Genomic DNA, 21,529 nt, shown 5'->3' on the forward strand with positions numbered 1-21,529 from the left:
GTTACGTGCACCCACAATTTTTGCTACTGGTATATAGTGCCATTTTCTAACTGGGAATTCAAAATGCGCAAGGCTCCCGGAAAGGGACGTGGACGAGGCCGTGGGCGAGGTCGGGGGAATGGTTCTGGGGAGCAAGGTAGCAGTGAAGCCACAGGGCGTCCCGTGCCTACTCCTGTGGGGCAGCAAGCATTGCGCCACTCCACAGTGCCAGGGTTGCTTGCCACATTAACTAAACTGCAGGGTACAAACCTTAGTAGGCCCGAGAACCAGGAACAGGTCTTGCAATGGCTGTCAGAGAACGCTTACAGCACATTGTCCAGCAGCCAGTCAGACTCTGCCTCCTCTCCTCCTATTACCCAACAGTCTTGTCCTCCTTCCTCCCAAAATTCCCAAGCTTCACAGAACAATAACCCCAACTGTCCCTGCTCCCCAGAGCTGTTCTCCGCTCCTTTCATTGTCCCTCAACCTGCCTCTCCACGTCACGATTCCACGAACCTAACAGAGGAGCATCTGTGTCCAGATGCTCAAACACTAAAGTCTCCTCCATCTCCGTTCGATTTGGTGGTGGATGACCAGCAACCCACCCTCATCGACGATGATGTGACGCAGTTGCCGTCAGGGCATCCAGTTGACCGGCGCATTGTGCGGGAGGAGGAGATGAGACAGGAGTTGGCAGAGGAAGTGGTGGATGATGAGGACACTGACCCGACCTGGACAGGGGGGATGTCAAGCGGGGAAAGTAGTGTGGATGTTGAGGCAGGTGCAGCACCAAAAAGGGTAGCTAGAGGCAGAGGCAGAGGTCAGCAGCTTAGGTGAAGCCAGGCCACACCCGGAATCTCCCAAGATGTTCCAGTTCATACCCAGCCCCGAAAAACTCCCACCTCGAGGGCACGTTTCTCGAAGGTGTGGAGTTTTTTCAAGGAATGCGCCGAGGACAGATATAGTGTTGTCTGCACAATTTGCCTCTCGAAATTGATTAGGGGCTCTGAGAAGAGCAACCTGTCCACCACTTCAATGCGCCATCATTTGGAATCCAAGCACTGGAATCAGTGGCAGGCAGCAACGGCAGGACAAAAGCCGCCTGCCGTTCACGCCACTGCCACTGCCTCTGCCACTGCCTCTGCTGACTGTGCTGGCGATGCACTCCAGAGGACGAGCCAGGACACCACTTCATCTGCCTCCGCCACTTTGTTGACTTCTCCCTCATCCTTCCCTGTTCCTGTCTTATCTCCTTCTCCTGCACCATCAAAGGCACCATCAGGCGCTTCTTTACAACAACCCACCATCTCTCAGACATTGGAGCGGCGGCAGAAATACACTGCTAACCACCCACACGCGCAAGCCTTGAACGCCAACATCGCTAAACTGCTGGCCCAGGAGATGTTGGCATTCCGGCTTGTTGAAACTCCCGCCTTCCTGGACCTGATGGCAACTGCGGCACCTCGCTATGCCGTCCCTAGCCGTCACTACTTCTCCCGGTGTGCCATCCCCGCCTTGCACCAGCACGTGTCACTCAACATCAGGCGGGCCCTTAGTTCCGCGCTTTGCACAAAGGTCCACTTGACCACCGACGCGTGGACAAGTGCATGCGGACAGGGACGCTACATTTCACTGACGACACACTGGGTGAATGTAGTTGAGGCTGGGACTGCTTCCCAAACTGGCCCGGTGTACCTCGTCTCCCCGCCTAACATTCCTGGCAGGGACACGAGAAGAACACCCCCCTCCTCCTCTACCGCCTCCTCCTCCGCCTCCTCCTCCGCTGTTAGATTGACCCCAGCTACGAGTTGGAAACGTTGCAGCACTGGCGTTGGTAGACGTCAGCAGGCTGTGCTGAAGCTGATCAGCTTGGGGGACAGACAGCACACTGCCTCCGAGGTGAGGGATGCCCTCCTCGATGAGACGGCAATATGGTTTGAGCCGCTGCACCTGGGCCCAGGCATGGTCGTTTGTGATAACGGCCGGAACCTGGTAGCAGCTCTGGAGCTTGCCGGACTCCAACATGTTCCATGCCTGGCCCACGTCTTCAACCTAGTGGTGCAACGTTTCCTAAAGAGCTACCCCAATGTTCCAGAGCTACTGGTGAAAGTGCGGCGCATGTGCGCCCACTTTCGCAAGTCGACAGTAGCCGCTGCTAGCTTAAAATCTCTCCAGCAACGCCTGCATGTGCCACAACACCGGCTTTTGTGCGACGTCCCCACACGCTGGAACTCAACGTTTCAGATGTTGAATAGAGTGGTTGAGCAGCAGAGACCTTTGATGGAATACCAGCTACAAAACCCTAGGGTGCCACAAAGTCAGCTGCCTCAGTTTCACATCCATGAGTGGCCATGGATGAGAGACCTTTGTGACATCCTACGGGTCTTTGAGGAGTCCACAAGGAGGGTGAGCTCTGAGGATGCGATGGTGAGCCTTACAATCCCTCTCTTGTGTGTTCTGAGAGAATCCCTGATTGACATCAGGGATAACTCAGATCACACAGAGGAGTTAGGGATAGCATCCGATCTGTCACAGCTGGAGAGTAGGTCCACACATCTGTCCGCTTCACTGCGTTTAATGGAGGAGGAGGAGGAGGAGGAAGAAGAGTTGTCCGATGATGTGATGGTGATACAGGAGGCTTCCGGGCAACTTCGAATCGTCCCATTGTTGCAGCGCGGATGGGTAGACATGGAGGATGAGGAGGAAATGGAGATTGAACTTTCCGGTGGGGCCAGAGGAGTCATGCCAACTAACACTGTGGCAGACATGGCTGAGTTCATGTTGGGGTGCTTTACAACCGACAAGCGTATTGTCAAAATCATGGAGGACAACCAGTACTGGATCTTTGCTATCCTTGACCCCCGGTATAAAAACAACATCTCGTCTTTTATTCCTGTAGAGGGGAGGGCCAATTGCATCAATGCTTGCCACAGGCAATTGGTGCAGAATATGATGGAAATGTTTCCAGCATGTGACGTTGGCGGCAGGGAGGGCAGTTCCTCCAGTAGGCAACCAAGTTCTCACCGGTCCACACAAACGAGGGGCACACTGTCTAAGGTCTGGGACACCTTGATGGCACCCCCTCGCCAAAGTGCCGCCACGGAGGGTCCTAGTGTCACCAGGCGTGAGAAGTATAGGCGCATGTTGCGGGAATACCATTCCGACCACAGCCCTGTCCTCTCCGACCCCTCTGCGCCCTACACGTATTGGGTGTCGAAGTTGGACCTGTGGCTTGAACTTGCCCTATATGCCTTGGAGGTGCTGTCCTGTCCTGCCGCCAGCGTCCTATCTGAGAGGGTGTTCAGTGCAGCCGGTGGCATCATCACTGACAAGCGCACCCGTCTGTCAGCTGAGAGTGCCGACCGGCTCACTTTGATAAAAATGAACCACCACTGGATAGAGCCTTCATTTTTGAGCCCACCTGTGTAAAGCACCCCAACATGAAACTCCATGTCTGTACTCAACCTCTCCAATTCCTCCGCATCCTCATACTCATCCACCATAAGCGTTGCACAATTCTGCTAATACTAGGCTCCCTCCACCCTGAGTTCCACCAACTCTGCTGGTTAGAGGCTCCCTCCACCCTGATTTCCACCAACTCTGCTGGTTAGAGGCTCCCTCCACCATGAATTGGTCCAAACTGGGGTTTTTAGAGGCTCCCTCCACCATGAATTGGTCCAAACTGGGCTGTTTAGAGGCTCCCTCCACCATGAATTGGTCCAAACTGGGCTGTTTAGAGGCTCCCTCCACCATGAATTGGTCCAAACTGGGGTTTTTAGAGGCTCCCTCCACCATGAATTGGTCCAAACTGGGCTGTTTATAGGCTCCCTCCACCATGAATTGGTCCAAACTGGGGTTTTTAGAGGCTCCCTCCACCATGAATTGGTCCAAACTGGGCTGGTTAGAGGCTCCCTCCACCATGAATTTGCCCAAACTGGGCTGTTTAGAGGCTCCCTCCACCATGAATTTGCCCAAACTGGGCTGTTTAGAGGCTCCCTCCACCATGAATTGGTCCAAACTGGGGTTTTTAGAGGCTCCCTCCACCATGAATTGGTCCAAACTGGGGGTTTTTAGAGGCTCCCTCCACCATGAATTTGCCCAAACTGGGCTGTTTAGAGGCTCCCTCCACCATGAATTTGCCCAAACTGGGCTGTTTAGAGGCTCCCTCCACCATGAATTGGTCCAAACTGGGGTTTTTAGAGGCTCCCTCCACCATGAATTGGTCCAAACTGGGCTGGTTAGAGGCTCCCTCCACCATGAATTTGCCCAAACTGGGCTGTTTAGAGGCTCCCTCCACCATGAATTTGCCCAAACTAGGCTGTTTAGAGGCTCCCTCCACCATGAATTGGTCCAAACTGGGGTTTTTAGAGGCTCCCTCCACCATGAATTGGTCCAAACTGGGCTGGTTAGAGGCTCCCTCCACCATGAATTTGCCCAAACTGGGCTGTTTAGAGGCTCCCTCCACCATGAATTTGCCCAAACTGGGCTGTTTAGAGGCTCCCTCCACCATGAATTGGTCCAAACTGGGCTGTTTAGAGGCTCCCTCCACCATGAATTGGTCCAAACTGGGGTTTTTAGAGGCTCCCTCCACCATGAATTTGCCCAAACTGGGCTGTTTAGAGGCTCCCTCCACCATGAATTTGCCCAAACTGAGCTGTTTAGAGGCTCCCTCCACCATGAATTGGTCCAAACTGGGGTTTTTAGAGGCTCCCTCCACCATGAATTGGTCCAAACTGGGGGTTTTTAGAGGCTCCCTCCACCATGAATTTGCCCAAACTGGGCTGTTTAGAGGCTCCCTCCACCATGAATTGGTCCAAACTGGGGTTTTTAGAGGCTCCCTCCACCATGAATTGGTCCAAACTGGGGGTTTTTAGAGGCTCCCTCCACCATGAATTTGCCCAAACTGGGCTGTTTAGAGGCTCCCTCCATCATGAATTGGTCCAAACTGGGGTTTTTAGAGGCTCCCTCCACCATGAATTGGTCCAAACTGGGGTTTTTAGAGGCTCCCTCCACCATGAATTGGTCCAAACTGGGGGTTTTTAGAGGCTCCCTCCACCATGAATTTGCCCAAACTGGGCTGTTTAGAGGCTCCCTCCACCATGAATTGGTCCAAACTGGGGTTTTTAGAGGCTCCCTCCACCATGAATTGGTCCAAACTGGGCTGTTTAGAGGCTCCCTCCACCATGAATTGGTCCAAACTGGGGTTTTTAGAGGCTCCCTCCACCATGAATTGGTCCAAACTGGGCTGTTTAGAGGCTCCCTCCACCATGAATTTGCCCAAACTGGGCTGTTTAGAGGCTCCCTCCACCATGAATTGGTCCAAACTGGGGTTTTTAGAGGCTCCCTCCACCATGAATTGGTCCAAACTGGGCTGTTTAGAGGCTCCCTCCACCATGAATTGGTCCAAATTGGGGTTTTTAGAGGCTCCCTCCACCATGAATTTGCCCAAACTGGGCTGTTTAGAGGCTCCCTCCACCATGAATTGGTCCAAACTGGGGTTTTTAGAGGCTCCCTCCACCATGAATTTGCCCAAACTCTGCTGGTTAGAGGCTCAATCCACCCTGATTTTCAAAACAAATGTTGGTGCCAACCTCAACTTACTACAAGGGCCAAATTCACTGCTGGTGACAAGCTCTCCTCACTGCAAGTGCCAAATACACGTTTCAAGGTGTTTTCCTACTGTCAGAGAGGTGGTATTGAGTGTGTAAATTGTGTAGTTGTTAGGCTGTGATGTTGGGGTAATAGAGGGTCTTTGGTGTGTTAGATGCCCCCAGACATGCTTCCCCTGCTGTCCCAGTGTCATTCCAGAGGTGTTGGCATCATTTCCTGGGGTGTCATAGTGGACTTGGTGACCCTCCAGACACGGATTTGGGTTTCCCCCTTAACGAGTATCTGTTCCCCATAGACTATAATGGGGTTCGAAACCTGTTCGAACACACGAACATTGAGCGGCTGTTCGAATCGAATTTCGAACCTCGAACATTTTAGTGTTCGCTCATCTGTAGTTATAGTCACATCATTATAAGGATAACATGCTTGTTCCTGATGGTTTACTTAGTAAACCTCTGCATGCATATATATGTAGGTCGTTGTGTGTTATATGCAACAGATCATATAATAAAAAATTGGGACTATGTCTGAAACAAGAATGCAATCATTCTGAAATCTCACATAACCGTATTTTATTCACAGTAGAGCATACAACACATATGAGAAGTTGATAGGAAAAAAAAAAGTACATTGTAATCCCTATATGGGGTTCACAATCTACATTAAGAAAAAAAAAAAAAAAAAAAAAAAAAGAGAGCCTCTCAGAAGCAAAGATGGTCAGACGTTCACCAATCTTTGAAAAACTGTGTCTAAAAATTGTGCAAAAATTTCAGAAAAATGTTCCCCAATGTAAAATTGCAAATACTTTGAATATCCCACAATCTGTAGTAGATAATATCATCATAAGATTCAGAGAATGTACAGAAATCCATGTGCCTAAAAGACAGGGCTGAATCTCAATGCTGGATGCATAAATCTGTATTGCAAAATACTGCATGGGCTAAAGCTGTATCATGTTAAAAAGAAGTCATTAGAGATGAGCGAACAGTGTTCTATCGAACTCATGTTCGATCGGATATTAGGCTGTTCGGCATGTTCGAATCGAATCGAACACCGCGTGGTAAAGTGCGCCATTACTCGATTCCCCTCCCACCTTCCCTGGCGCCTTTTTTGCTCCAATAACAGCGCAGGGTAGGTGGGACAGGAACTACGACACCGGTGACGTTGAAAAAAGTAGGCAAAACCCATTGGCTGCCGAAAACATGTGACCTCTAATTTAAAAGAACAGCGACGCCCAGCTTCGCGTCATTCTGAGCTTGCAATTCACCGGGGACGGAGGTTTCCGTCTAGTTAGCTAGGGGTTAGATTCTGGGTAGGCAGGGACAGGCTAGGATAGGAAGGAGAAGACAACCACAACAGCTCTTGTAAGAGCTAAATTCCAGGGAGAAGCTTGTCAGTGTAACGTGGCACTGACGGGCTCAATCGCCGCAACCCAGCTTTCCCAGGATCCTGAATGGAATACACTGTCAGTGTATTCCCGTATACCCGATATATACCCCCGATACCCGTTCCAACGGTGTGCCCCCCCACCTTCACCCCAGAAATACCCTGCAAGTCCCCTAGCAATAGAATTGGGGCTATATACACCCACAATTTTTACTACTGGTATACAGTGCCATTGTCTGACTGGGAATTCAAAGAATATATTGGGAATACAAATACCCTCATTTCTTGCTACTGCCATATAGTGCCAGTGTCTGACTGGGAATTCAAAGAATATATTGGGGTTACGTGCACCCACAATTTTTACTACTGGTATACAGTGCCATTGTCTGACTGGGAATTCAAAGAATATATTGGGAATACAAATACCCTCATTTCTTGCTACTGCCATATAGTGCCAGTGTCTGACTGGGAATTCAAAGAATATATTGGGGTTACGTGCACCCACAATTTTTACTACTGGTATACAGTGCCATTGTCTGACTGGGAATTCAAAGAATATATTGGGAATACAAATACCCTCATTTCTTGCTACTGCCATATAGTGCCAGTGTCTGACTGGTAATTCAAAGAATATATTGGGGTTACGTGCACCCACAATTTTTACTACTGGTATACAGTGCCATTGTCTGACTGGGAATTCAAAGAATATATTGGGAATACAAATACCCTCATTTCTTGCTACTGCCATATAGTGCCAGTGTCTGACTGGGAATTCAAAGAATATATTGGGAATACAAATACCCTCATTTCTTGCTACTGCCATATAGTGCCAGTTTCTGACTGGTAATTCAAAGAATATATTGGGGTTACGTGCACCCACAATTTTTACTACTGGTATACAGTGCCATTGTCTGACTGGGAATTCAAAGAATATATTGGGGTTATAAATACCCTCATTTCTTGCTACTGCCATATAGTGCCAGTTTCTGACTGGTAATTCAAAGAATATATTGTGGTTACGTGCACCCACAATTTTTACTACTGGTATACAGTGCCATTGTCTGACTGGGAATTCAAAGAATATATTGGGGTTATAAATACCCTCATTTCTTGCTACTGCCATATAGTGCCAGTTTCTGACTGGTAATTCAAAGAATATATTGGGGTTACGTGCACCCACAATTTTTACTACTGGTATACAGTGCCATTGTCTGACTGGGAATTCAAAGAATATATTGGGAATACAAATACCCTCATTTCTTGCTACTGCCATATAGTGCCAGTTTCTAACTGGTAATTCAAAGAATATATTGGGGTTACGTGCACTCACAATTTTTACTACTGGTATACAGTGCCATTGTCTGACTGGGAATTCAAAGAATATATTGGGAATACAAATACCCTCATTTCTTGCTACTGCCATATAGTGCCAGTTTCTGACTGGTAATTCAAAGAATATATTGGGGTTACGTGCACCCACAATTTTTACTACTGGTATACAGTGCCATTGTCTGACTGGGAATTCAAAGAATATATTGGGGTTATAAATACCCTCATTTCTTGCTACTGCCATATAGTGCCAGTTTCTGACTGGTAATTCAAAGAATATATTGGGGTTACGTGCACCCACAATTTTTACTACTGGTATACAGTGCCATTGTCTGACTGGGAATTCAAAGAGTATATTGGGAATACAAATACCCTCATTTCTTGCTACTGCCATATAGTGCCATTGTCTGACTGGGAATTCAAAGAATATATTGGGGTTACGTGCACCCACATTTTTTACTACTGGTATACAGTGCCATTGTCTGACTGGGAATTCAAAGAATATATTGGGGTTATAAATACCCTCATTTCTTGCTACTGCCATATAGTGCCAGTTTCTGACTGGTAATTCAAAGAATATATTGGGGTTACGTGCACCCACAATTTTTACTACTGGTATACAGTGCCAATTTCTAACGAGGAATTCAAAATGCGCAAGGCTCCCGGAAAGGGACGTGGACGAGGCCGTGGGCGAGGTCGGGGGAATGGTTCTGGGGAGCAAGGTAGCAGTGAAGCCACAGGGCGTCCCGTGCCTACTCCTGTGGGGCAGCAAGCATTGCGCCACTCCACAGTGCCAGGGTTGCTTGCCACATTAACTAAACTGCAGGGTACAAACCTTAGTAGGCCCGAGAACCAGGAACAGGTCTTGCAATGGCTGTCAGAGAACGCTTACAGCACATTGTCCAGCAGCCAGTCAGACTCTGCCTCCTCTCCTCCTATTACCCAACAGTCTTGTCTTCCTTCCTCCCAAAATTCCGAAGCTTTACAGAACAATAACCCAAACTGTCCCTGCTCCCCAGAGCTGTTCTCCGCTCCTTTCATTGTCCCTCAACCTGCCTCTCCACGTCACGATTCCACGAACCTAACAGAGGAGCATCTGTGTCCAGATGCTCAAACACTAGAGTCTCCTCCATCTCCGTTCGATTTGGTGGTGGATGACCAGCAACCCACCCTCATCGACGATGATGTGACGCAGTTGCCGTCAGGGCATCCAGTTGACCGGCGCATTGTGCGGGAGGAGGAGATGAGACAGGAGTTGGAAGAGGAAGTGGTGGATGATGAGGACACTGACCCGACCTGGACAGGGGGGATGTCAAGCGGGGAAAGTAGTGTGGATGTTGAGGCAGGTGCAGCACCAAAAAGGGTAGCTAGAGGCAGAGGCAGAGGTCAGCAGCTTAGGCGAAGCCAGGCCACACCCGGAATCTCCCAAGATGTTCCAGTTCGTACCCAGCCCCGAAAAACTCCCACCTCGAGGGCACGTTTCTCGAAGGTGTGGAGTTTTTTCAAGGAATGCGCCGAGGACAGATATAGTGTTGTCTGCACAATTTGCCTCTCGAAATTGATTAGGGGCTCTGAGAAGAGCAACCTGTCCACCACTTCAATGCGCCGTCATTTGGAATCCAAGCACTGGAATCAGTGGCAGGCAGCAACGGCAGGACAAAGGCCGCCTGCCGTTCACGCCACTGCCACTGCCTCTGCCACTGCCTCTGCCGACTGTGCTAGCGATGCACTCCAGAGGACGAGCCAGGACACCACTTCATCTGCCTCCGCCACTTTGTTGACTTCTACCTCATCCTCCCCTGGTCCTGTCTTATCTCCTTCTCCTGCACCATCAAAGGCACCATCAGGCGTTTCTTTACAACAACCCACCATCTCTCAGACATTGGAGCGGCGGCAGAAATACACTGCTAACCACCCACACGCGCAAGCCTTGAACGCCAACATCGCTAAACTGCTGGCCCAGGAGATGTTGGCGTTCCGGCTTGTTGAAACTCCCGCCTTCCTGGACCTGATGGCAACTGCGGCACCTCGCTATGCCGTCCCTAGCCGTCACTACTTCTCCCGGTGTGCCGTCCCCGCCTTGCACCAGCACGTGTCACTCAACATCAGGCGGGCCCTTAGTTCCGCGCTTTGCACAAAGGTCCACTTGACCACCGACGCGTGGACAAGTGCATGCGGACAGGGACGCTACATTTCACTGACGGCACACTGGGTGAATGTAGTTGAGGCTGGGACTGCTTCCCAAACTGGCCCGGTGTACCTCGTCTCCCCGCCTAACATTCCTGGCAGGGACACGAGAAGAACACCCCCCTCCTCCTCCTCCTCTACCGCCTCCTCCTCCGCCACCGCCTCCTCCTCCGCCACCGCCTCCTCCTCCGCTGTTAGATTGACCCCAGCTACGAGTTGGAAACGTTGCAGCACTGGCGTTGGTAGACGTCAGCAGGCTGTGCTGAAGCTGATCAGCTTGGGGGACAGACAGCACACTGCCTCTGAGGTGAGGGATGCCCTCCTCGATGAGATGGCAATATGGTTTGAGCCGCTGCACCTGGGCCCAGGCATGGTCGTTTGTGATAACGGCCGGAACCTGGTAGCAGCTCTGGAGCTTGCCGGACTCCAACATGTTCCATGCCTGGCCCACGTCTTCAACCTAGTGGTGCAACGTTTCCTAAAGAGCTACCCCAATGTTCCAGAGCTACTGGTGAAAGTGCGGCGCATGTGCGCCCACTTTCGCAAGTCGACAGTAGCCGCTGCTAGCTTAAAATCTCTCCAGCAACGCCTGCATGTGCCACAACACCGGCTTTTGTGCGACGTCCCCACACGCTGGAACTCAACGTTTCAGATGTTGAATAGAGTGGTTGAGCAGCAGAGACCTTTGATGGAATACCAGCTACAAAACCCTAGGGTGCCACAAAGTCAGCTGCCTCAGTTTCACATCCATGAGTGGCCATGGATGAGAGACCTTTGTGACATCCTACGGGTCTTTGAGGAGTCCACAAGGAGGGTGAGCTCTGAGGATGCGATGGTGAGCCTTACAATCCCGCTCTTGTGTGTTCTGAGAGAATCCCTGATTGACATCAGGGATAACTCAGATCACACAGAGGAGTTAGGGATAGCATCCGATCCGTCACAGCTGGAGAGTAGGTCCACACATCTGTCCGCTTCACTGCGTTTAATGGAGGAGGAGGAGGAGGAGGAGGAGGAGGAGGAAGAAGAGTTGTCCGATGATGTGATGGTGATACAGGAGGCTTCCGGGCAACTTCGAATCGTCCCATTGTTGCAGCGCGGATGGGTAGACATGGAGGATGAGGAGGAAATGGAGATTGAACTTTCCGGTGGGGCCAGAGGAGTCATGCCAACTAACACTGTGGCAGACATGGCTGAGTTCATGTTGGGGTGCTTTACAACCGACAAGCGTATTGTCAAAATCATGGAGGACAACCAGTACTGGATCTTTGCTATCCTTGACCCCCGGTATAAAAACAACATCTCGTCTTTTATTCCGGTAGAGGGGAGGGCCAATCGCATCAATGCTTGCCACAGGCAATTGGTGCAGAATATGATGGAGATGTTTCCAGCATGTGACGTTGGCGGCAGGGAGGGCAGTTCCTCCAGTAGGCAACCAAGTTCTCACCGGTCCACACAAACGAGGGGCACACTGTCTAAGGTCTGGGACACCTTGATGGCACCCCCTCGCCAAAGTGCCGCCACGGAGGGTCCTAGTGTCACCAGGCGTGAGAAGTATAGGCGCATGTTGCGGGAATACCTTTCCGACCACAGCCCTGTCCTCTCCGACCCCTCTGCGCCCTACACGTATTGGGTGTCGAAGTTGGACCTGTGGCTTGAACTTGCCCTATATGCCTTGGAGGTGCTGTCCTGTCCTGCCGCCAGCGTCCTATCTGAGAGGGTGTTCAGTGCAGCCGGTGGCATCATCACTGACAAGCGCACCCGTCTGTCAGCTGAGAGTGCCGACCGGCTCACTTTGATAAAAATGAACCACCACTGGATAGAGCCTTCATTTTTGTGCCCACCTGTGTAAAGCACCCCAACATGAAACTCCATGTCTGTACTCAACCTCTCCAATTCCTCCGCATCCTCATACTCATCCACCATAAGCGTTGCACAATTCTGCTAATACTAGGCTCCCTCCAACATGATTTCCCCCAACTCTGCTGGTTAGAGGCTCCCTCCACCCTGATTTCCACCAACTCTGCTGGTTAGAGGCTCCCTCCACCCTGCTTTCCCACAACTCTGCTGGTTAGAGGCTCCCTCCACCATGAATTTGCCCAAACTGGGCTGTTTAGAGGCTCCCTCCACCATGAATTGGTCCAAACTGGGTTTTTTAGAGGCTCCCTCCACCATGAATTGGTCCAAACTGGGCTGTTTAGAGGCTCCCTCCACCATGAATTTGCCCAAACTGGGCTGTTTAGCGGCTCCCTCCACCATTAATTGGTCCAAACTGGGCTGGTTAGAGGCTCCCTCCACCATGAATTTGCCCAAACTGGGCTGTTTAGAGGCTCCCTCCACCATGAATTTGCCCAAACTGGGCTGGTTAGAGGCTCCCTCCACCATGAATTGGTCCAAACTGGGTTTTTTAGAGGCTCCCTCCACCATGAATTTGCCCAAACTGGGCTGTTTAGAGGCTCCCTCCACCATGAATTGGTCCAAACTGGGCTGTTTAGAGGCTCCCTCCACCATTAATTGGTCCAAACTGGGCTGGTTAGAGGCTCCCTCCACCATGAATTTCCCAAAACTTGGCTGTTTAGAGGCTCCCTCCACCATTAATTGGTCCAAACTGGGCTGGTTAGAGGCTCCCTCCACCATGAATTTGCCCAAACTGGGCTGTTTAGAGGCTCCCTCCACCATGAATTGGTCCAAACTGGGTTTTTTAGAGGCTCCCTCCACCATGAATTGGTCCAAACTGGGCTGTTTAGAGGCTCCCTCCACCATGAATTTGCCCAAACTGGGCTGTTTAGCGGCTCCCTCCACCATTAATTGGTCCAAACTGGGCTGGTTAGAGGCTCCCTCCACCATGAATTTGCCCAAACTGGGCTGGTTAGAGGCTCCCTCCACCATGAATTTGCCCAAACTGGGCTGTTTAGAGGCTCCCTCCACCATGAATTGGTCCAAACTGGGTTTTTTAGAGGCTCCCTCCACCATGAATTGGTCCAAACTGGGCTGTTTAGAGGCTCCCTCCACCATGAATTTGCCCAAACTGGGCTGTTTAGCGGCTCCCTCCACCATTAATTGGTCCAAACTGGGCTGGTTAGAGGCTCCCTCCACCATGAATTTGCCCAAACTGGGCTGGTTAGAGGCTCCCTCCACCATGAATTGGTCCAAACTGGGGTTTTTAGAGGCTCCCTCCACCATGAATTGGTCCAAACTTGGCTGTTTAGAGGCTCCCTCCACCATGAATTGGTCCAAACTGGGGTGGTTAGAGGCTCCCTCCACCATTAATTGGTCCAAACTGGGCTGGTTAGAGGCTCCCTCCACCATTAATTGGTCCAAACTGGGCTGGTTAGAGGCTCCCTCCACCATGAATTGGTCCAAACTGGGGTTTTTAGAGGCTCCCTCCACCATGAATTGGTCCAAACTTGGCTGTTTAGAGGCTCCCTCCACCATTAATTGGTCCAAACTGGGCTGGTTAGAGGCTCCCTCCACCATGAATTGGTCCAAACTGGGTTTTTTAGAGGCTCCCTCCACCATGAATTGGTCCAAACTGGGGTTTTTAGAGGCTCCCTCCACCATGGATTGGTCCAAACTGGGCTGTTTAGCGGCTCCCTCCACCATTAATTGGTCCAAACTGGGCTGGTTAGAGGCTCCCTCCACCATGAATTTGCCCAAACTGGGCTGTTTAGAGGCTCCCTCCACCATGAATTTGCCCAAACTGGGCTGGTTAGAGGCTCCCTCCACCATGAATTGGTCCAAACTGGGGTTTTTAGAGGCTCCCTCCACCATGAATTGGTCCAAACTTGGCTGTTTAGAGGCTCCCTCCACCATTAATTGGTCCAAACTGGGCTGGTTAGAGGCTCCCTCCACCATGAATTGGTCCAAACTGGGTTTTTTAGAGGCTCCCTCCACCATGAATTTGCCCAAACTGGGCTGTTTAGAGGCTCCCTCCACCATGAATTGGTCCAAACTGGGCTGGTTAGAGGCTCCCTCCACCATGAATTTCCCAAAACTTGGCTGTTTAGAGGCTCCCTCCACCATTAATTGGTCCAAACTGGGCTGGTTAGAGGCTCCCTCCACCATGAATTTGCCCAAACTGGGCTGTTTAGAGGCTCCCTCCACCATGAATTTGCCCAAACTGGGCTGTTTAGAGGCTCCCTCCACCATGAATTGGTCCAAACTGGGTTTTTTAGAGGCTCCCTCCACCATGAATTGGTCCAAACTGGGCTGTTTAGAGGCTCCCTCCACCATGAATTTGCCCAAACTGGGCTGTTTAGCGGCTCCCTCCACCATTAATTGGTCCAAACTGGGCTGGTTAGAGGCTCCCTCCACCATGAATTTGCCCAAACTGGGCTGTTTAGAGGCTCCCTCCACCATGAATTTGCCCAAACTGGGCTGGTTAGAGGCTCCCTCCACCATGAATTGGTCCAAACTGGGGTTTTTAGAGGCTCCCTCCACCATGAATTGGTCCAAACTTGGCTGTTTAGAGGCTCCCTCCACCATGAATTGGTCCAAACTGGGGTGGTTAGAGGCTCCCTCCACCATTAATTGGTCCAAACTGGGCTGGTTAGAGGCTCCCTCCACCATTAATTGGTCCAAACTGGGCTGGTTAGAGGCTCCCTCCACCATGAATTGGTCCAAACTGGGGTTTTTAGAGGCTCCCTCCACCATGAATTGGTCCAAACTTGGCTGTTTAGAGGCTCCCTCCACCATTAATTGGTCCAAACTGGGCTGGTTAGAGGCTCCCTCCACCATGAATTGGTCCAAACTGGGTTTTTTAGAGGCTCCCTCCACCATGAATTGGTCCAAACTGGGGTTTTTAGAGGCTCCCTCCACCATGAATTGGTCCAAACTGGGCTGTTTAGCGGCTCCCTCCACCATTAATTGGTCCAAACTGGGCTGGTTAGAGGCTCCCTCCACCATGAATTTGCCCAAACTGGGCTGGTTAGAGGCTCCCTCCACCATGAATTTGCCCAAACTGGGCTGGTTAGAGGCTCCCTCCACCATGAATTGGTCCAAACTGGGGTTTTTAGAGGCTCCCTCCACCATGAATTGGTCCAAACTTGGCTGTTTAGAGGCTCCCTCCACCATTAATTGGTCCAAACTGGGCTGGTTAGAGGCTCCCTCCACCATGAATTGGTCCAAACTGGGTTTTTTAGAGGCTCCCTCCACCATGAATTTGCCCAAACTGGGCTGTTTAGAGGCTCCCTCCACCATGAATTGGTCCAAACTGGGCTGGTTAGAGGCTCCCTCCACCATGAATTTCCCAAAACTTGGCTGTTTAGAGGCTCCCTCCACCATTAATTGGTCCAAACTGGGCTGGTTAGAGGCTCCCTCCACCATGAATTTGCCCAAACTGGGCTGTTTAGAGGCTCCCTCCACCATGAATTTGCCCAAACTGGGCTGTTTAGAGGCTCCCTCCACCATGAATTGGTCCAAACTGGGTTTTTTAGAGGCTCCCTCCACCATGAATTGGTCCAAACTGGGCTGTTTAGAGGCTCCCTCCACCATGAATTTGCCCAAACTGGGCTGTTTAGCGGCTCCCTCCACCATTAATTGGTCCAAACTGGGCTGGTTAGAGGCTCCCTCCACCATGAATTTGCCCAAACTGGGCTGTTTAGAGGCTCCCTCCACCATGAATTTGCCCAAACTGGGCTGGTTAGAGGCTCCCTCCACCATGAATTGGTCCAAACTGGGGTTTTTAGAGGCTCCCTCCACCATGAATTGGTCCAAACTTGGCTGTTTAGAGGCTCCCTCCACCATGAATTGGTCCAAACTGGGGTGGTTAGAGGCTCCCTCCACCATTAATTGGTCCAAACTGGGCTGGTTAGAGGCTCCCTCCACCATTAATTGGTCCAAACTGGGCTGGTTAGAGGCTCCCTCCACCATTAATTGGTCCAAACTGGGCTGGTTAGAGGCTCCCTCCACCATTAATTGGTCCAAACTGGGCTGGTTAGAGGCTCCCTCCACCATGAATTTGCCCAAACTGGGCTGGTTAGAGGCTCCCTCCACCATGAATTGGTCCAAACTGGGGTTTTTAGAGGCTCCCTCCACCATGAATTTGCCCAAACTGGGGTTTTTAGAGGCTCCCTCCACCATGAATTTGCCCAAACTCTGCTGGTTAGAGGCTCAATCCACCCTGATTTTCAAAACAAATGTTGGTGCCAACCTCAACTTACTACAAGGGCCAAATTCACTGCTGGTGACAAGCTCTCCTCACTGCAAGTGCCAAATACACATGTTTCAAGGTGTTTTCCTACTGTCAGAGAGGTGGTATTGAGTGTGTAAAGTGTGTAGTTGTTAGGCTGTGATGTTGGGGTAATAGAGGGTCTTTGGTGTGTTAGATGCCCCCAGACATGCTTCCCCTGCTGTCCCAGTGTCATTCCAGAGGTGTTGGCATCATTTCCTGGGGTGTCATAGTGGACTTGGTGACCCTCCAGACACGGATTTGGGTTTCCCCCTTAACGAGTATCTGTTCCTCATAGACTATAATGGGGTTCGAAACCCGTTCGAACACACGAACATTGAGCGGCTGTTCGAATCGAATTTCGAACCTCGAACATTTTAGTGTTCGCTCATCTCTAGAAGCCATATAACATACAATCCAAAAAAAAGTCTGCATCTCTGTGTTATGGGGTTGCATTTGTGCCTATGGCATAGGCCGTTTACACATCTTGAAAAGCACGATATAGAGGTTTTAGAACAACATAAGTTCCTATACAGACACCATCTCTTTCACGGAGGGCGCTTATAGGATTTAGTGAACATTTAGCAAATCCACCAAAAACGACCCAGGGCTGTTGAGCAGCAATTCTACAGACGAGAATGGGACAACATTTTGCCCATTATAGCCAATGATCACCAATTCACTAAGTCCCCTCCCCTCTTGAAGTGGGAGTTTGACTTAGGGCTCGTTCACATCTGCGTCCGGTCTCCATTATGCAGGTTTCTGTTTCCTGCACAAAATAGAGGCAGGAGACGGAAAGAAGATGGAAACCACCGACCAGGACTCGGCCGAGAGCGGCGGTGAGCGTTTTATGCTCTCCACCGCGGAACCGTTTTTTTTAATCCGGACACAGAGTCGGATATGCAGTACTCTGTGTCCGGTTTAAAAAAACGGTTTCGTGGCGGAGAGCATAAAACGCTCACCGCCGCTCACGGCCGGACCTGGTCGGTGGTTTCCATCTTCTTGCATGCAGAAGACAGAAACCACAGAATGGAGACCCGAACGCAGGTGTGAACCTAGCGTTATTAGCTGGTTGCTTTGACGTGTCAGAGTGGAGCGGTGCCATGACCTGGGCTCATAAATCTACTTCATGTGCCTCTCATTGGGAACAATACCATAAACTCCTTTCACACTGGTATTATACCCCACTGAGAATATCAAAAATCTACCCGACATCTTGACCCTATTGTTGGAGAGGTTGGGGAAAAATTCGATCACTGACATATTTTTTGGAGATGTCCATGCGTTGCTCCATTCTGGCACGCCGTCCTCAATGTACTCAGCAGATACATACGCTGCACTATCAGGCCGTCTGCCCCACTTGCTCTCCTTTAAATCAGTATTCACAAGATTTCTCCTTCATCCCCTACAATAAATGGCTATAACAATCGCTGACAATACTGACTTAAGCAGAATAAGCGGCAGTCCAAGTCCTCAAACAAACATAAGAATTCCATGTACCATGTATCGCCAACAATGTGATGTTAACAATATTCTGCAAACTGTTGACATCACATTGTTGGCTATTGAAGATACAGGACATTTTTAAACAAGGAAATCAACTTTCTTAGACATCTGGTGTAAACCAAAATAATTATCAGTAGTATTGCTAAGCCTTTATATCAGGAGTACACAGACTTTTCTGGTCAGAGGGTCACATTATAACATTGAAGCATACAGAATACAAACCTAAAGCAGCTACAGATTTTTTGATCAGCTCATGTAGATTTCTGCGGATGAGTTGTGTACCAGGGAACAAAAATCCAAGGAGAAGTAGAAAGGATCTGTATATAAGTTATAACACTAGTCTTGCACATTAGCATGCATTGTGGATTCTACCATGTGCAGAATCCTGAAGGTGGATTGCACTACTAGACCACTGAAAAGACAAATACACTGGCACCATTCAGATGCCACTAACTCAGAATCCTCAATCCATCTGTGGTATCTCACCACTTTGTCTCTATTTATATAGACAATATCTCTGGATGAATTTTTAGAGGATATCAATTTTGTGGCTCTCACCTTTTAGGGGAACACAAAAACAGATGCAAGTTATAAACTATACACTGGAAAGAAAACCACCTCTGCATTTTGTCTCCTCCTCCCTAAGGTGTTGAACAGAGGATCAGGATCCCCATTCTCCCAATAAATAACAGTTAGTCAGTTTTATGTATAAAGAGAACCTGTCACCTCTTGGGTCACCATTTAGTACATACTTCTATTTCCTGTAATAAACAATTCTCAAACATTTCTTCCAACAGTATTTTCCTGTTATTTCCCCTAAAATGTATTAAAATAGTAACAACTGGTTTTTACCAGATGGGGGGAGGGGTATCTCTATACACTGTGACAATGTCCAATTGGTGATGCCCGTGTAAGAGTAACTAGAGACACAGCCTTTTCACAAGGGGAATGGCAACATCCAGTTGCATATTCATAAATTTATAGGAGAAATAATAGAGGTGTAGCAGTACAATGAAAAGTTATAGGAAAAGATGCTCCAGAATTAAATCAAGAATTTACCGACATGTCAGAAGTGGTAATGGATCCTTTATGTGACCATCTACAGAGTGCTCCTTTATTAATGTAAGTCACACACTGACTCCATAATAGTGGTCGCCACAATGCTGACATATCGTTCAAGACTTAAAGTGGTACCCAAGGTCAGTGCTGGGAAGAGAGCAGCCCTTTTATGATGGGACTCTGTTCTCTACCTCAGTAGGATGGATCTATCTTAAGAAAGACATTCGGTGTCCTTTATTATATGGTTATTGGCTGACCTGCAGCAATTCCATTAGTTGTTCCTGCTGTCCTGCCTGCCGCAACTTATCTCCTCTATCAGCCATCTTCTTCTTTAAATCTTCCCATTTATTAATGACTTCCAACATTTTCGACTGGATGGAGACTTTTTCATAATGATCTTCTTTTAGCAGCTGCTGTCCGACCTGTCACCAGATAAATACATGGGGATTGCATGAATACTCTCAAAGCACAGTTTCTTAAACATACAATGAAAAGCATGCAGAACCAATTGTAAGCAGCGATTCACTAAATGGCTGACACTTTAGGATTCATTATAAGGTTAGGTTATAAATGTGTTTATTGTACTAGCTGCATTATCTTTTGTTTTATATCCATTTACTTCCTGGGGATTAGAAAGTGAATCGAATGGTGGGGAAGGAAGCAGATGGTTCTGTATTACAGCATTAGTCAGGTTAGATACAGCTGTCACTAATATAAAAAAGGGACTACTGCAAAGATTAAAACTAAAATAAATTCAAGACTCTTTACTTCCATTACAAAATATACGGATGTCATAGCTGGAGTGATTATGTCATGTCCATGTCACAGGAGGAGGAGTATGTAACTGTGAAACTCTCTACATTCCCAGATTCCTGATCCATACCAAATTCCTATAACACATCTCGAGAGGGGAACAAAGTACGATCATTCCTTTGATGAAAAGGTCAAGTGAAGTAAAGTTTTGATATTGGGTGATGTGCTTCTTGAAGAAGTCATACCAGAAATATTGCTTAAGGCAATATTGGTGTAAACGAAGGGATTTGGTCGTGGCGGAAAAAAACGCAGCGTTTTAAAGTCGCTGCATATATATGCCTATGCGTAGACTAACTGTGGTTGACTAGGTTCTCTGACGTGAATGTCCACAGTTTCCCATTTTTGATCTATATAATATGAAGAGTCTGATGTGTAATTTATCTGTACTAGTCTTCTCCCACTGCCATCTACTGTGCTATGGACACTTTCATTGCTTTCTAAATGCTGAACAAAACAAGAGACTGTAGGGAAAAAAAAAACATGTCTATTCCTCCAGAAACAGTGTCATGTGTCCATGTATGTATTGCAGCTCAATCTCATACAAGTAAATGGGGCTGATCTTCAATACTGAACATTATTCATGGAAAAGAGTGGCTCTATTTCTGGAAGAGCGCTGTAATGTTTTTTTAATCTCATACAATCTCTTAAAGTGCCTCTGATATAACTGCATTATGATGATAGCATACCAGTAACCTACAGTATATTCTTATGTGTGCCCATTCAATAACAAAGCAGAGAAGGGGACAATGAATTTCAGTCCTACAATTTACAACAAAAAATAAAAATAGAAGAGGCTAAATATACTGTACATATACAAGAAATGTTATGTACTAAACAATTCCAGGCTGGCGGCGATGAACATTACCACAGTTTGTTGTATTTCGCATATGTATGTCAGTATTAGCAGCTGATAATTGTACTGTACTTGAAACCAGTCATGAAAAGTTGACATTGGTGGTTATGTTGGGGTTTGTGGGATCTTGATTTGGGAAAAAGATTCATATAATTTCATAGTAAGATATATAATGATAACATTCATGTGAGTGTTTAAAATGAAAGTTACCCTCCATTCAGGACCTCAAACATGCTATAAACATCACCATTGGCATAACTAAAGTCTTGTGGGCCCCGGTGCAATCTTTTGTCCGGGTCCCCCTACCTCATCCCTACAGCGAATTCTTGATAGTGATGGTTATGGGTGATAAGGAGTTTAATGAACCTTAGTGCAGTGAGGGTAATCTGTGGGTCTCCTTGGTTTATGGGCCAAATGGAAACTGTAATCTCAATACTGATGCCAGTGCTTATGGGCCCCCTAAGGCTCCTGCACCCTCTGCACCCCCACAATTTATACCCCTGTACATCACTAACAACAAGAGGTAATGCCTGCTATTTATTATTCCCATATCTTGTTCTTTACCTGCTTTATAGTTCAGCTCCATCACAAAAGCTGTGATCTGTAACTGCAGTCTAGCTAAACTATCTAGAGCAGGGGTA

At 48.6% G+C, this 21,529-nt stretch overlaps 1 protein-coding gene across 1 annotated transcript in view; it reads right to left on the bottom strand.

Moving 5' to 3' along the window:
- Positions 1-21,529, bottom strand: part of SPTBN5 (spectrin beta, non-erythrocytic 5) — a 201,019-nt gene that overhangs the window by 141,966 nt on the left and 37,524 nt on the right. The window contains exon 17 of the mRNA XM_075282805.1: positions 19,480-19,644. Coding sequence (XP_075138906.1) covers positions 19,480-19,644 — 165 coding nt within the window. The remainder of the gene's footprint in view (positions 1-19,479; positions 19,645-21,529) is intronic.

This window comes from Leptodactylus fuscus, chromosome 7, assembly GCF_031893055.1.
Source record: "Leptodactylus fuscus isolate aLepFus1 chromosome 7, aLepFus1.hap2, whole genome shotgun sequence".
Taxonomy (NCBI): Eukaryota; Metazoa; Chordata; class Amphibia; order Anura; family Leptodactylidae; genus Leptodactylus; species Leptodactylus fuscus.